At 37.8% G+C, this 18040-nt stretch overlaps 1 protein-coding gene across 1 annotated transcript in view; it reads left to right on the plus strand.

The window, feature by feature from the left end:
- AKAP6 (A kinase (PRKA) anchor protein 6) overlaps window positions 1–18040 on the plus strand; it is a 524496-nt gene that overhangs the window by 192562 nt on the left and 313894 nt on the right. Inside the window, exons 5-6 of the mRNA XM_006889980.1 lie at window positions 5802–5898; window positions 7008–7171. Coding sequence (XP_006890042.1) covers window positions 5802–5898; window positions 7008–7171 — 261 coding nt within the window. The remainder of the gene's footprint in view (window positions 1–5801; window positions 5899–7007; window positions 7172–18040) is intronic.

Consider the following 18040-nt stretch of genomic DNA (forward strand, 5'->3'; position numbering starts at 1 on the left):
ACACCAGTGTCTTTGACTTTTTAAACTTTTCAATTTTTATGGAAGAGATTGTTATAGCTTTCTTCTGCAAGAAGATTGCCACATATTCTGCAGAGCAGCTAAATGGTTTGAACCATTAACCGTGAGGTTAGCAACCAAATACTTAACCACTATGCTGCTAGAACTCCTTCCTTAATCAGGTATTCTCTATTAGAGCATATAACGTTACTGGCTTAATGGTAAAGATCTGCACTGCCAATCCAAAGGTGCGTGGTTAGAATACACCAGCTGCTCCCTGGAAGTAAGATGCGCAGACTTACCTGATGTGATTTATAGCCTCTGAAATCCTAGTGGAGGGTCATCCAGGAATCATTTTTACCTCAGCCACACAACAACAGTAAAATACAAGCTACATGAAGACCAGTGTGGATGACTCTGCCTGACACCAACAGTGTTGTTAAGTATGTGCTGTTGGGTCAAGAAAGACTCCGACTATGGACTTTTTGGCTTCTTTGTTCATTCACAAGCATTACATCACAAGCCTCACAGAGCTCAGTTGGGCTGACATACAACCAAGATTCTGTGTGGGTGGCTAAAATATTCACTAATGATATGATGCTGCTAAAACAGAGACATAGTCTTTCCCACTATTTATTTGTAACAAACTATCCATAATTAGCTTTATAATCCTATAGGAGTGGCATTTGTGGGGCTTTTTTGTTTATATCAAGGTATTCATTTCCATTGTTCCTTTCATGTGCATATAACCACTACGAAATCAAAGGATATGTTACATTGGGAAAATTTTCTGTCAAAGACTTTTCCAAAATGCTAAGGATCAAGTTGAAAGACTAAGGGGGATTAATCCAAGTCCTAGTATTTTCAGTTGCTTCCTGTGCATCTGAAAGTTGAACCGTGAGTAAGGATGACCAGAGAAAAATCCCTGACTTTGAATTATGAAGTTGGAGCCCTGACTATCCCATGGACTGCCAAAAAGAATTGACAAGTCTGTCTTGGAGGAAGGACAGCCGAGAAGCTTCATTGAGGCAAAAATTGTGACATTTAGTTTCTCAGACATTAGACATGTTATCAAGAGTTACTTGGAAAAAAGTATGTTGGGAAAAGTGAGTGAGCATCTGTTAAAGAAAGAAAGACCCTCAACAAGATGAATTGACAGAGTAACTGTAATAATGGGCTTCATCATGGAGCACAAGACGGAGCAAGGCTTAGCTGTGTTGTCTGTTAGGTCCCTATAAGTTGTAGTCAACTTGAGCACACCTAACAATATATGTCCTCCTTATTCTCACAAAACTAAATTATTTAAAATATTGTTGTTGTTGTTGTTGTTATGTGCCGTCGAGTCGTTTGCGACTCATAGCGACCCTATGTACAACAGCCCTAAACCGTGCTCTAACCCGTACCAATCTCATTGCCTCTGACACACCCATCCCAATTACTCCAGTCACTGAATCAATCCATCTCATAGAGGGTCTTCTCCTCCTGCACTGTCCCTCTACTCTACCCAGCATGATGTCCCTCTCTAAAGACCTGTCTCTCCTTACAGCATGTCCAAAGTATGTCAGGCGAAGCCCCAGAATCCTTGCCTCCAAGGAGCAGCCTGGTTTAACCCTCTCTAGGATAAATCTATTTGTTTTCTTGGCAGTCCATGGTACATTCAATACTCTTCTCCAGCACCACAGATCAAAGGCATCAATTCTTCTTCTATCCTCCCTAGTCATTGTCCAACTCTCTGATGCATAACAAATGATTGCAACAATGGCCTGTATCAGGCGCACCTTAGTCTCCAGAGAGACACCGTTGCTCTTGAGTACTTTAGAGAGGTCCCTAACCGCAGACTTTCCCATTGCAATATGTTTTTTTATTTCCTGGATACTGGTGCCAAGAGTGTTGACCGTGGAGCCGAGCAAACTGAAGCTGTGAACACTCTCAATCTCTTCACCATCCATCCTGATGATACCGATTGGTCCGGTGGTGAGAATTTTTGACTTCTTGACATTGAGCCTCAGTCCATACTGAAGGCTGCAGTCCTTGACCCTCTGCAGTAAGTGCATGAGGTCCTCCTCAGTTTCAACGAGCAAAGTTGTGTCATCTGCATTAGCGAAATAAAATATTTGATTTTACCATCTTTGTAAGATTTGATCATGGTTGACAAACAGTTTAGGGGACTTACCTGAATTTCATCCTGCCAAGAAATAATAAAAGCAATTCTATTCAAATAAATAATGTTGTAGGTTGCCATTGTGGGAATACCTTTTGGTCAATCTCTGATGTATCATCTTTTTCATAACCTTATTCCTTTGTTTCAGTCCCCATATTTTCCATTTCCTTAATTATTCTCTTCATTCATTCAGTTTCATGCTGTTTTAAAGACACTAAAAGATCTGGTGTCCTACAGCATTCAGATCACTCTTATTTATGGAATTTCACATAATCAGGGACACAGGACTGTGGCACCTGCCTGTGGCAATGCTCTTTCCATAAATTCAATCTCCAGAGAGTTGTCCTGCACTTTCTGACATATGCATGTTGCAGAGAGAGAATATTGTACCATAAGGGATTGCTGAGGAAATGTGTTAGTGGGGCAAGGATGAAAAAAGTGTCTGAGTATCAAGTTAAAAAAAATGAGAAGAAATCAAGAGAAAGAAAAACTTCTAGTTTAAGCTTCCTTCCTTAGGGAAGAAGTGGGCGCACAATGGGAGAGCTTATTATAGACTCCTTTAGCAGTCAGACAGTTCATTGACAATTTTGTTACTTTGCCAGCTCGGCTGCTGCCTCCTCAGAGGCCTGTTGTGAGCTCCTTAGTTGGTATTATTAATGGTTAATGGGTGCACCTGAAAATCAAGCAATATTGTGCTATTTGGGTAATGGTTATGTTAAATGGCTTTTTTATATAGCATCAAGCTTATCAGCCTATCCTTTGCCTAATAATGAATCCCTCATCTTTTCCAATTTCCTAATCAAATGCTTCCACATCGTCTTGATGCCTGATCCAGCTGCATCTATTCTATCCTCTTGGCTTCAATTATGCCAAATTACTCGGCCTCCTCACAGGTCCTTAGGTTCCCCTCTGCTCTGAGACCCAGGCCTGATGGGCCTCATGCACCTCTTTGGAAACCCACGATTGCCAGCTATTCACACAAGTCTGTTTTAAGTAAACAGTAAATCAAAGAGCATTAGGTGACATTTACAGTTATGGAAAAATTTCTAGACTAGATTTCTTCCCATGTTTCGGTCCTCTCAGACTGATCGTGGGTATTTCTCTTTCCTTGTCCTTTCCCCCCAGAAATACAGACATATCTCCTTTTCTGCACTGTTCATTAGGGTAAATGAATTCCAGGAAACTGACAAATATGCATGCAGCTATGTTTGACTATAAATGATAAACATTCAATTTTTAATAGGTACTATGTTGCTCAGATTGACCAGAAGCATCAGTCTTATGATCCGTTGTATTCTTTTCATTCAACAAAACTCTTATAGCCGAAAGAGGATAAAATAAATGATGAACAGTTCGTAGGAAAACCTGAAATTGTCTCTGTCATATTTAGCGGAAACGTAAGGGTATTATGCTTCTAGTCAGATGAGATGATTCATCATTTTGGTGGCAGACCTTTTTTTCCCCCCAGTCAAAATTCTTATCTTTGTACTTCAAGGCCTAATCTGCCCATCTCCATTGCCTTCATTTCTGGTTTCTTTTTATCATTCTCTTCTGCTTTATGAACTTTAACAAAGACTCTCTACTCCACTAAGGAGAGGAGAGTTTAGACTCACAACTGAACCTTCAAGATGAGTCAGGATTCTCTTTGCTCTTTTAGTAAAACATGCAAGTTCCTTTTGATGCCAGAGGCCATGCCTTATATCCCCTAAGTAGCTATTACCTGACTCACCATAGAGAAGAGGCCAATATATGATTTCTGGATGTGTGCAAGACTAAACATCAGATTTCAGAGTTGAGAGCTGTTTAGCCTCTTTCATTAAAATAACACTGTATCATCTCTAGATTCAAGGAAATACTCTTAATGTCAAGTACAATATAGAATATACAGTTATTACCCAATGTTTAAAAACCAAGCTCCCTTTCATCAAGTCATTTGTGACTCTGCCTTGGTTTCTGAGGCCGTAAATCTTTGCAGTGGGGACTGACCACCCTGCTCTCGAGCAGTCAGTAAATGCAAACAGCTGACCTTCCACTTAGCACAATACATTATGTACTATGCCTTTCAAAATCAAAATCATTGTCATCTAGTCAACGTCCACTCACAGCTGACCCTCCAGTGGGGTTTCTGAGGCTTTCAAAGTAAAAAAAAACCTCATTGCCATGGAGTTGACACTGACTCACAGCTAACTCTCCATTTGGTTTCTGAGGCTGTAAATCACCTGGTTGAAGATTGCTTCTTTTTCTCCCAAAGAGGACCTGCTAGTGGATTCAAATCATCACAAAAGTAGGGTCTTTCATGTTATCAGTTCAACTCTGGATGGACTGTATCACCAGAGCTCCCTCTGATAAATTTTTAGTAGGAGCAAAATACATTTTGTAGCCTTACTACATTTGCTTCTTATGGATTGGAATTGACTTGATGGTAATGGATTTGATTTTGACTTATCATGAAGAAACCAAATTTTGGCATATAACATTTCAAAACCATGCTTGCTCTAACTGTCAAGTCAAGAAATAAATTTTCACTTTGAAGATTAACAATTGATTCAACAGATTGTTTACTATGATTAATCCCCCTTGGACCTCCTGTGGTTGGAATGCCTTATAACGTTCCAGGGATGAAAAAAAAAAATCTTCAGAAAACATCTTGTTGTTGAAATATTTAAATGGAAACCTTACTCTTCCGAGAGTGCTATCGATCCAGTTCAGCAGATATCTCCTGCCATTCCAGCAAACATTTATCGAACACTTTCTATGAGACAAGAATTGGTGAGGAATGTAAAAATAGCAATTCTTTCAACTGGCTTATAAGCTAGTGGCCAATTATGAACATAAATCAGAACATTATATGGTCAAGTAAGTAGAAGAAAAAGAGTGATAGAGAGTAGGGAGTAATTAACTCTCCATAAGCATTTATTAGGGAAGGCTTCCTGGAAGAAGAGGCTCTACCTTTGATTTTAATATGACGCCAGGCTTTGTCTTCTGGATGACTGTCATAAACAAAAATATGCTCTGATATTCTTGATGTGTTCATTTCTAAAATAAGGTTACAGTGTAAGACATAAACTTTAAAATAAAATCAAAGGTTTGAGAAGCATCTGATTCTTCAGTATGCACCTAACTTCACATCAATAGCCTATGATTTGTGTGGTGTCTGAAAACCAGAGCTGAATCAAACACTACCATATTAATGGATTTATGTGTGTGCACATAAGGCTAATATATTTTATGCTGCCAAATTTTTATGGTTTCATAAATAGTGCTATCACTACCATTTTTTAAAAAGCTGAAGGAAAGAAAGAGCTCACATGTGCTGGTAGAAATTCAGTGTGTTTTATAGAACACTGCTATTCTTGACATAGCCTACGGGATGTGACTTTTCATAAAAACCTAATGAATTTCTAGATTTGTCAGCTGTTTCCAAACAGATTGCATTCTGCTAATCTAACAGAAACATTTCATACCATTTAGATCCTTAATATCAATAGCTTTTAGTTTTGTAAATAAGTTTCGTCTAGTGAGTAAATTGGGCTGTGTGATTCTTAGTAAAATGTAGCAGTCTCTGTGTGTATGTGTGTGTGTGTGTGTGTGTATTAGGCTTCACTGCCTTGCCAGGATTTGATAGTCACCTCTTTCCTTGCAGAGTTTTAAGTTGAATGTCGACAGTCATTGTGCTCTCAAGGAAGCTGTGGAGGAGGAAGGACAGCAACTTCTCGAGCTTATTGCATCTCACAAAGCAGGTAAATCCTCCTGAAATATTGCAAGTCTTTATGTCTCCAGACTATTAAGAATGAAGAAGCATTGCTGTAAATTACTGCATATATTCACTTCCTTATGTATTATTAATATTTACATTATCAGATTGACCTTCAAGATTTATAAATGTTTCATAATACTACATACAGTGCTGTGATACTTATAAGATGAAATACTGCCTCCAAATGGTCTGTTCATTTTATTTTGGGCTTGCTGTTCACCTGAGTTTCAATTGAAATTACATTTCTAAAAACTTCACATTGACATGCTTTTAGATGTAGGTGCTCTGGAAATAACATTAAGATAATGAGAGAATTGTGCATATAGTTACACATGCATATGCATTAGGGAGCTTATAGATAGCATTATGGACCTAGACAATCTCAGATAGCTGATTGTTGCACTGTCCATTGACACACATGAACAGTTCACAGGCTCTTTGCTGGCCATTGCTTTAACAGAGATTTTGGTCTTCACCCACTTCTCACCCTGGTACTATTGTACTTTTGAGGAACATATTGTAAATAAAAAAATAGTTTTATAATTTAATTGTACTTATCCTAGCAATAAAGGAGTTTCAGACAAGATGAATTGCAATTTGGCTCTTACCAAGGCTACAAAGAAGAGTTGCATTAATCAGATTTGCTTATACCGAACCAACTGTCTTAATTGTGGCCCATTTACTATATTACTCCTTGGATTAACTTTACCTATTTATATACATCTTTCTGATCATTTTACGGTCTCCACACAGAAACAAACAAGGCCTTTTATCTGGAATGTGAGCTCTATAGCATTATTCATATTTATACATAGAAATACTATTCTACTTGAAATGTTCTCAGTCAGTACATTGGATCTAAGTAGATTTCCAAACATTAATCTAATAATCTCATTATTTTGGGACTTTACGTATTGTGTGAAGCCAAGAATTACCTTGCTCTGTTCTGAGTGACAAATAATAGTTCATATGGTACGTAGCTTAAAATAAGCATATTGTTTGAAATGTCCACCTAACTTGCTAAATACAAAATACTAATGTGTAAAGACAGTCAGGTCCACAACTTGTGTTTTCCCCCTCCTCTTGGAGAAGGACTGAAGGACATGCTGCGGATGATTGCAAGTCAATGGAAGGAGCTGCAGAGGCAAATCAAACGGCAACACAGCTGGATTCTCAGGGCCCTGGATGCCATCAAAGCCGAGATACTGGCTACTGATGTGTCTGTGGAGGATGAGGAAGGGACTGGAAGCCCCAAGGTAAGTGGCTTGAAGTTTTCCTTATTTCCTCTTATTTCTGTCTTCTTTTGAACTAGGCACCACTGAAGTTTTCTTTCTACCCCTAAGGCTTTTCGTTTCTACTGGGTAAACTTTAAATATAAATATGTGTGTGTGTGTATAGACACACACACATACACACACACACACTGAAATGGCTTAGTTTAAATCCATAAAAACAGAAAAAAATATCAACCCTTAAAACTTCCAAGTTTTCTAGGAAGATGTCTTTTCATGAAAGGTGGCAGGCTAGGAGAGGGACAGTATTTTAGGAGTGGGAGAAGGGGGGGGCATAAAACATTTAGTAAACAAAACATAAAGCATCTTTAACATGAATAATCAGAATGGTTTTAAATTGTTTTGTTGCAACTATAAATCACTATAATCAGTGCAATCACTCAGCTCTGACATCCATTAGCCGCTTGGTTACAGCAAATTAACAAAGAAGAGAGAAAGTGATTCATTATCTCATTCCTGTTAATGACTATCAGATGCATTGCCTAATTAGGGGATGGTCATTGTAGTGGGAAGAAGGTCATATGCTTTGCTACAAATCTTTTTGCTCTGAGTGTAAGTTCTCCATAATGGTACATGCACCGAATACAACAAGTCGCTTAAAAATGAGTATTGACATGTTTTGGTTATCCAAGTTAGATTTACAAAACAACCAATAAGGCATATGCAGTGAAGTTTTAAACGAGGAGCCTTTTACATAAAACACCGTGATTCTAAAGATCTATTTTGACTCACAACATAGTAACTATTATTAGTTTTATATTTTCATGTAATGTAGCATTACAATTTCATGTAGGGGTGGTGTGTGTGTGTGTGTGTGTGTGTGTGTGTGTGTGTGTGTGTGTGTGTGTAGCAGTGTGAGGTTTATTTTTTGTGAAAGTAAGTGAGGAAAGTCAGTCTCAGAATAAAGTTAGCATAGAAACATACTGTAATGGGGAGAAACAAATTTGAAAGTATACAGTTTTTGTTCCTGGCATGAACAAAGTAATTAAATCATCACTGAGTCAACATTTCTTTGTCGTCTGTATGTGTTGGCATTATGCTGAGTGTCCACAGAGATGTTAAACACCACCGTGGCCTCTGAGACTCACATTCTTAAGTGCAGGCAAATGAGGAATCCAACTGACACCGGAAGGTGAGACTCATGCAGCCGCTGGAAAGCTCGTAGAATTTATGGCTCTGGGGCCTCAAACATCAACCTCAAACTTATGTGTTGGAAACAGAATGGAATGATGAGCTCATTTCCACTTGAAGAAGTTTCCACGGAGGAGGTCACATTTCAGGAAATATTTGAAAGAAAGAAGGGAGATGGCTTGGCACCTGAGCGACATGATGGAAGGATCAGAGCTGCAAATAATAACATGAAGTGGAGAGTATGTTGGGCAGTCATTCAAGACAAAAGTGGAACTATTTTTTAAGGAAGAGGCTGCAGGGAAAAGATGATTAGGCTAATGTTTTGGCTGTGGGAATGATGAGAAAGAACATAATTTAAAAGCCCAGACTTCTATATATTTCATAAAAGTGTGTTTAATGCTTACTTTTCCAATGTTGTTTAAATTGGATGCATTGTATCATCCAGATTTATCAAACTACAGTTGATCATGTAATTGTCATAATAAGCCTGTATAGGACTTAAGTATAAGCCCTAATGAAGAACACAGACACAGAAAGCTTAAGAAACTTGCCTAAGGTCACACAGTGACTACATAGTAGAATTGGGCCCTAGAGCCCATGCTGTTCACCATCTGAAGCACTCCCACTGGTGCTCCCCTGGAATTGCACCAGACCTAGGAGAGAAGGACTAGCTTTGTACCTGTTTCATGGGGCTTGTGCTGATGACAGTTCTCCGATACCACACACTCATGAATTATGATGTGCTGTGAAGACAAGAATAAGGAACAACCATAAATTTTTGCCTGGAAGGGTGTTTAGATCAAGGCATCAAGGGAAGCTTCTTTGAGGAAGTGACATTCTATGTGATGCTTATATAATTAAAGAGGAAAGAAGAGCAGGCACAAGCAAACTAGATTTGCAAGCATGCCTGATGAGCAAAGGAGAGGCTCTGGGATGAAGCAGAGTTAAGTATAGAGCATGAATAGGTGGTGTGGAGTGAAGGTGGGGTGTGCACCAAATGGAGCTGTAGAGATTGTATAGGTATGTGATTAATTAAAGAGTTATGTAAAATGTGAGCAACTCTTTTTAAAAGGCTATAGTGAACCTACTGCATAATGGTTACCCATGATGTACAGTGTTTGGTGGAGCTCCGCAATTAAAAGAAGCTTGGAAGCAGGAGTGGCATCCTCTTCTGAAATAGCTTACCTTCAGAAACTCTATGAACATGGAAAAATGATGAAAGTTATACAACTGTTCAGGTCTTTCATTCATAGGGTCACTATGAGTCGTCTACAACTCAATGGCACTTAACAACAGCATAAAGCTCAGCTGGCCTAGTGGACAGAAAATGATGCTACCAAGCCAAAGGTGGGTGATTTTAATCTGTGGCCCTTAAGCCTGGTTTTAATTGTTGTGGGTCAAACATTCTTCTAAGTGGTATAGCACTGGTCTGTCCACTTGCTGTACAGAGGCCACTCGTGGTTGCTGTGATACTGAACACTATGACACTGATGTGTCAGATGCGATAATGGTTACCCATGGTGGACAGTGTTTAGTGGAGCTTCCCGATTAAAACAAGCTTGGAAGCAGGAGTGGCATCCACTTCCAAAATAGATTGCTTCTGGAAACCCTATGAGCTTGGTGAAACGATGAAAGTTATACAAGTGTTCACGTCTTACATTCATAGGGTCACTATGATTTGTCTACGATTTGATGGCACTTAACAACAACAACAAATTGAACCTGATACTTGAAAACACAACTCATTTTTTTATTGGGAGAAAAATGAAGATAAACAAACTCAGTGGCTAGAAGAAAAATGAAGGTATATAGAGGAAAACATTATCAAATGCCAGTATTCCTCTAAGTCAGACCATCTAACCAGGCCACCCTTGAAAGATCAGATGAGAACTTTTAAAATTTATTATTATTATTATTTCTTACTGGTTTACTTAACAAAGTCTGTATGCATTCTTTTTCACACCAGATCTTTCTTCTTTTCTTTACCCACACCTCCTCCCACCCCACCCATCTTTACTCCTCTGCTCTGCTCTCACCTCCTTGGATCCTCATACTCATTCTACAGTAATAGTCTAATACCGTTCATGTATGTCTATGGTCTTTATGAGATTGAGTTAATTCACTTAATATAATTCTCACCAGTCCTTGGGGCCCCAGAATCTGCATTTCAGCAAGCTCTCAGAGAACTACTGTTCTAGGAACTAAGGAAGCACTTTTCCTACAGCCCTATCTGGTCTTCACACAGTGTCAGTGAGAGAATGTTGCCATATTGTTATTTATGATAACAAAAATTGGGTGTCCACTAAAATGTATACAGTTGTTGTTAATTGCCTTTGAGTTGAGCACAACTCATAGCGACTCTATTAACAAAAGGCCTGTAGCCCCTCTACAACTATCAACATTTATCAAAGTTCATAGAGTTTCTGGAAGCATATTATTTAGGAAGTGGATGCCACTCTTGCTCCCAAACCTATCTGTTTAAATTATGCTATATTTTATCCTAATTGAAGGTTATACAGTCATTAAAACATATTTTTCAGGATTATTTTTTAAATATTGAAGAGATCCTAATATTTACAATTTATACATTTAGAAACCTTTGCATTTACCAAATTCCTACAGTGGGCTAGAATTATTATAATGATAAAAATAAAGAATATATGCAAAGTATAAGGATTAAAAGGTTATTTAACAGATAAAAGAGGGGTTTTTTTTAATCCGAGGACTAAGGGGACTTGAGGTATGGATTTAAATATCTCAGGAAAAACAAACTCATCTAGGGGTTTTTCTTTAAATAAAATGTTTATTTTATACTGGTTTACTTATGAAGTTCATATACATTATCTTCCACACCAGATATTTCCCATTTCTTTTACCCTTCATTCATCAAATTGTGCAACCCTCTCGTTATACCCTCACCCCCACCCTCCTCACTCCTCTGAATGTATTTAGTTCTTAACCAAACTAGATGCCTCAGCCACCACTCCCAAATCTACAAGTACAATCACAAAACCCAAAAAAACAAGCAAACAAAACCCTAGCACTTTATTATAAACATTCTGCAAATGAAACTATTTCCCTGAGTCACATCTGCTTGCAAAGAATAGCAAGCCTCTTCTTCTTCTTTTTTTCCTAATAATACTTCTGTTGTAAAATGTTTCCACATCACATTACATGCACAGTGTAGTACAGCTGTGAGGAGAGGTCCTTGTAGGTATCTCATAACTACAAATACAGAACCTGAATGAGACACTGAATGGTTATGACTTTGACTTGGTTCACTCACTCACTGCTGTCATGTTGAAACCAACTCATAGCTGACCCTCCAGCATATTTTCAGAGGCTGTAAATCACATGGATGGAGATAGTTCATATTTCTTTAGAAAAGTAGCTGGTGGATTTGAACCACTGCCTTTGGTTTAGCAGCATGATTCCTTATCCTCTAGAACTACAGAGATCCTTGATTCTTACTTAGCAAAACCCCAGGCCTTTGACTCCCATTGATTCTCTCTTCTTCAGTATGGTTTGAATATTTTTTCTGGACAAATGAACTCAGTCAAGGGGGAGTGTGAACTCAACTTAAGACAAAATTTATTTTTAAAATTAAGATTATAAAAATTAAGGAGGAATAAGAATGATTATTCTTTCTATTTGCTCAACAAATGTTTATAAAATACTTCACCATATCAAACACCGTATTAGTCCACAAGGGAGACATAAAAAAATAAGAAGAAAGGACCAGACTTGAAGTCAGACTACCCTAGCTCTATTCCTGCCACTTAACCAGCTTTTACTGTTAACTCTTCTATGCTTTGGATTTCTGCTTTATGAAATTGAGGAAAAAATACCTACCTTTCTCAAGATAGATGTCAAAATAGATTGCCATATCTAAAGTGCTTACTATAGTGCCTGGGGCATAGCATCTGCTGTTGTTGTTGCTCTTGTTGTTATGTACTGTAGAGCTTCATCCAACCAATAGCTGACTCTTCAGTGGGTTTTCAAGGCAGTTAATCTCATGGAAGGAGATTGCCCAATCTTCTCCCATGGAGTGGCTGGTGGCCTTGAACCACGTACCTTTGGGATTGCAGTGCAGCTTTTTGCCACTATGCCATCAGAACTCTGTACACAGGACAAGTCTTCATATATAGTGGTAGTGACAATGCACAAACAAAATAATAGAATCTGATAGTTACTCTGATAGATACAAAAGACTATGAATTCATGAAATGATATTATTAGCCAAATGCAGGGGATATAAAGGAAAGATTTACAAGGTGAATGATGCTTAAATGAGGAATAGAAAATGCTTGCAAAGACCTAATGGCTATACCTTGGGCTCTCATGGAAGATGATCATCTGGTTTACCACAATCTGCAACAAGAATCAATGTGATAAAAAAAAGACCCTAAATGATCAGTGATTTGAGCACTAATTCTGAGTATGTCTCTAGTTTTCACAGTCAAAGCTAGAGTGAGGTCCTTGGTACAGGATATATCTGTTACACACTGCTTAAACAGAAATCTTACTTGCTCTATTGCACTAAGTAAAGCAGGCTTAACTAGGTTACCCGAAAGTTCTCCAAGGCGAAAAGCTGGAGTCGATTTGTTATCTATCATTCCTGTCTTCTTTCCATGATGTGACCTTGCACAGGTCATGTACAAATTGTGCCATGAAATGCATCTCCAAGCACAGCAGTTATGATCATCTATTTTATCTCAGACCTAAAAGAGGAACTAAAATTAAAACATAATAAAAAATAACTCCAGAATTCATCTTAGGTTACTTCAGAAGCTACTGGGAACTTGAGAAGCATAATAGAAAATCTAAGGAATATATCTAGGGGGTATTTTTCTTTTTTACCTTGTTTGAGAGACTGCAGAAAAGGACTTGGTCTTAGAAATCTTGTAAAGAAGTAGAATAGGAGGAAATTCAAAGACTCTGGGAAACTTCTCCCCCAGGACTCGGCAGCATACCTTATTTGTTGTATTTCATTTTTTAAAAAAGTGTTTTCCCAGAACTGTGAGATCTTTTATACATGGAAATAGAGAACAAAATTTTGCCAGTTCTGGAAATATAGCTTCAACATTCACATTCAAGAACTGAAAATACACTTGTAATTATATCTTTTATTTTAAAAGAGATTTGTAAAAGTTTACCACCGTAAAGTAGGCTTTCAGGATGTTAAATTTTTTAATAGTGTGTAGCTGGAGGGATTTCCAATACAGTGACTATCCAACACCTACCTAAATAGTGTATTCTTTTAAAAAAAGAACTTCAAGGCAAAAAAAAAAATCTGAAAGAAAGCAAGATTTCTGAAACTTTTCACATTGCCTCTTTTAAAATGTTCTTATCCTCTGTTTCTTTACATTTCACCTATAGAATATGGCTTCATTACAAAAGTCCTAGAATCAAGTCTAGGATTTCCTCACATGGCATATCAAACTTTGCCTTTCTAAAAGCACAACAGTAGTTCTTTTGTCCTTTTAAAAAGAAATAGTTACATTTCCAGGCCAAAGAGTATTTGAGATTTGTATTGTCAATTCAGAAAATCTTATGGCTCTTGGAAGAGTGACCTACAATGGGTCCCAACCAGCATCTTCATTTACTTAATGAAGAGAGAAAGAAGGTCAGCAGCTTTGAATTCTGAGATTATATTTGTTGTGTCTGCCTTCTTTAAGGTTCTCAGTTTGAACTCATCATCTCTTTTGCAAATGGATATCAGACTGTGAAAGACATCTGTGTTGTCTGTTAAGCAATAGGAGATAGCATGTTTAAGGATATTTTTAAAGTTTGTTTGCTCAGCCCTATCAATGATGTGTTGAAGAATAGCTTGAGAAACGAGGTATACATGGGTATACTTGGGTGTGACACTGATAACCTGGCTCTCTTTACAAGTCAAATGAGGGCCTATCCCATGTTAGCAAACTTCTAGCTTGCTAGAAGCTCAAGTCCTAATCCAGTATCTATGTTAATGAATTATGGGGAGCTTTCCCCCAACAGCATTGTAAAGAAGATGGTTTGAAGAACAATTTTATATTAACTTTTTTTTCTTCAAGCCGGTCAAATTCAGCAGTGGGGGGTTGTACACCAACTTTAGTTGCACTAATGTTAATAGTTTCTGATAACCCACTACCATCGGACCAGCCAACTTTTTTTTTCTTTCTGTAGTATATGAACTCTCTTATGTCAGTGTTAGAGATTGCATATCAACATCAAGAAAACAAAAAATTCATACCACTGGACTGATAGGTAACAACATGATAAATGGAGAAAAGATTTATGGTGTCAACAATTTCATCTTACTTACATCAACAATCAATACTCTGGGTACCCACGGGCAGGAAGCCTGGAGACGTACTGCGCTGGGGAAGTCTGCAGTCAGGGACCTTTACAAATTATTGAAGACCAGTGGTGTCAGTTTAAGGACTAAGGTGTGTCTAATTCAGGCCATGGTCTTTCTGATCACTTGCTGTGCATCTGAGAGCTGGATAATGAATAAGGATGACAGAAAAGGAATTGATGCCTTGGATCTCTGGTGCTGGAGAAGAGTACCAAATATCCCATAGACTGCCAAAAGAATAAACAGATATGTCCTGGAGAAAGTGCATCCACAGTGCTCCTTGAAGGCGAAGATGATAAAGCTTTGCCTCCCATACTTCAGGCATGTTGCTATGAGAGGCTGCATCATGCTTGAAAAGGTGGAGGGTTGGCAAAAGAGAGGAAGACCTTCAACCAGATGGACTGACAGTCACTACTGCAATGGGCTTTAGTGTGTTGGGAAATACGAGGACGGTACAGGATAGGACAGGGTTCAGATCTGTTTTTCATAGAGTCATGATAAATCATACTTGACGACAACAACAACAGCAACATTATAGCAGTGGTGCCTCTTAGATAATGATACAGATAGATATTATCCAGGAATGGCATTTGCTCCTGAATCCATGAATGCTTTGGTGGATAAAACATTGTTTCTGCATTCTTTCAAAAGCTTATGTGGTGAAATATTCTATTTAATATAGGATCTTTGAAAATAGCCTTAAAGTCATAAATGAGAATTGTTAATATGTTGTTAATCCTGCATGCACTGATGCACACATATATATAAAGAACTACTTGAGACACTTTACCGTCTTTCTCATACAGAAAAGAGCACAGGCATATGTTATCAAAAGGAGTGAGAGACAATAGAGTAAATAAGATTAAACTGTAGCTAACACAGCTTAAAAAAACACAGCAAAGGCACAGCAATTATTTATTGAGGACTGATGAAGAACCCTGCCCAGTGCCAGACTAGACATAAGTAAAACATGCCTTTCTGCTCAGTGGTCTTATCATTTCAGTGTAAGCACACAGTGTAACATCTTGTCGAATGTAGATTGGGCTATCTTAGATCTAGAATAATAGATCACCTAAGATGCAGACCATCTTAATTAGGATGTTGGCAGGCTGAAATAGAATGGGTTCTTGATGCAAGCAAATGAGTAGTAAATGCATTCCAACTGCACCTCTTCTGTGCAGAGATCTTTGGAAAAGCCACGACCCAATCCAGTTCCTTTGCAATAGTAATATATAAATAAATATAGGTCTAAATTCCATGGTGTAATACCGAGGGAGAGGCTCGCTCTCTTACTGTTCATTCTTCAGCAGTCTCTCCTTTTTTTTTTTTATAATCGGAAGGGCAAATTTTCTTCAAAAGTATGTTTGAAAAATAGAAACAAAAGTGAGTTACTTCTGTGAGGATAAGTTGTGGTAACGAAATTTGTGATAGAATTGAATAAAAGGTATTTTCCTTAATCTCCTTGAGGCTCTTTTTACTTTGCATAAAAGTGGATGTCTGAGTGAATCCAAGCAGGATTCTTTTTTAATAGTTTGCTATTCCAAAGAGGTGATTCTCAATCTGAAAAAGTGATAGAGAAAATAAAAATTCATATTAAATAAAAATACAAATTATGTTCTGCCTATCTCGATGTAGAGGATTGCTTATCTTAATTTTTTTTAAATCACACTTCTATGTCTAGTGTTCTTGAGGATGGAAATCATTTGGTTTAGCAAGAATCTAGGAGTGAAATTCTTTAGTGTCACTAATCAGCGTAGGGAAAGGTCATTGGCATGAGTAGTAATTTATTTTTTCCTGTTTAGTCCAAGGGTGTCTATTCTCCAGTTATATAGAGTTAAATAGATGCATGATATTAGTTAGAAATTTACATCATGTAGGCGAAAGCCATCATTTTCAAAACTGACGTTTTAGAATTCAATTGAATCTATCTTAAAGATAATATATAGTAAACATTTGAGGGACTTTTTGATCTATAGTAAAGGTCAACTTTCTTTTAAGCAATAAGTATTTAAGCAGAAAAAGGAAGGCAAGATACAGATTTTGTCTAGAAGAACACTCACAAATTAATAAGTAAATTCTTTGAAAGTGTGAAACAATTACCTCACAGTGATTTATACTCTTCCCTGAAACATGTTGTTTCTGGTAGAGGAACAGCAGCATTAGGGAGAACCCTGCTAAAAAGGATTGCTTTGCCCAGGTTTTTGTGTTTATTGAATCATGTAGGACTTCTTATAGAATAGCAGATTTCAAATGTGCACACACCTGTACTTGCCACCTTGAAAACACCAAATGTCATTTAACTGTTTTCACAACTAGAGTATCTTTTATCCAGGAAAGTGAAAGATGCTTGAAATGTCAATTTTCAGCTTTTTCCTTTGGAATTCAGTTAGAATAGAGAAATGTGTGTAATTCTGAAGTTACTAGAAGAAACCGAATTTTTTTTTCTTCAGGGTATTGTAGTGCTTTTTCCTCTAAGACTTGGAAAACGTTACCAGTCTTAGCTCCCACTGTGCCTAAATGAAGGTTAATGTTTCTCAGGAAACATTAAGTAGATTGGAGGCCCTGCTGGGCCAGTGCCCAGGGACCTATCTCATTGAAACTTCCAGATCATTTCCATTGGATCAGGGCAATGGCTTCTCATCATTATACTCAGTAGGCATACAGAGGCCAATGATTTTATTGACACCCTGCAGCACTAAACAACGCCATAGACCTTGTTGAGTCAGAAGTAGAGAGAAATAAAAAGGAAGCTGAAGGAATGGAAGAAATAATGATACAAAAGAAGGGAGAAAGGAAAGAAAAGAGAGGGGAAAATAAAAGGAGAAGGTATATGCCCAGAGAAATGTTGTTACATTCAAGAATTTTTTTTTCCAAAGAAAAGGGTGAACTGAGGGGGTGCGGGTGGGGCGAGAGTGCAGAGAGCAAAATGTGTAACAATGAATGAATGGAAATCCAAGTTCTCTATAAACTTTTAGTAAAATCTCAATTAAAAAACGCCCCACAAAACTGCCTTGTCAAATAAAGCGACACATAAGTGGCAAAAAAAAAGTCTTTTTCATGTTACGGTTCTTTATTATTGTGTTGTGTGTCATCATATCAGAACCAACTCATAGCTGAAAATTTAGCAGGATTATGCCCTCAATTACCCTGTCTTTTCAGATCCCCCCCTCCAAAAGATTCTCATTTCTTTACTCCTCACCATCCACCAAATTGTACAACCTTGATTTTTCCCCCCAATGCATGGATCTTGGCTGAAAGCAGAGAATACCAGAGGAATGTCTATCTGTGTTTCATTGACTATGCAAAGGCATTTTACTGTGTGGATCATAACAAACTGTGGCTGACTCTGAGAAGAATGGGAA

This window comes from Elephantulus edwardii, unplaced genomic scaffold (genome assembly GCF_000299155.1).
Source record: "Elephantulus edwardii isolate Elephantulus edwardi_28Jun2011 unplaced genomic scaffold, EleEdw1.0 scaffold00084, whole genome shotgun sequence".
NCBI lineage: Eukaryota > Metazoa > Chordata > Mammalia > Macroscelidea > Macroscelididae > Elephantulus > Elephantulus edwardii.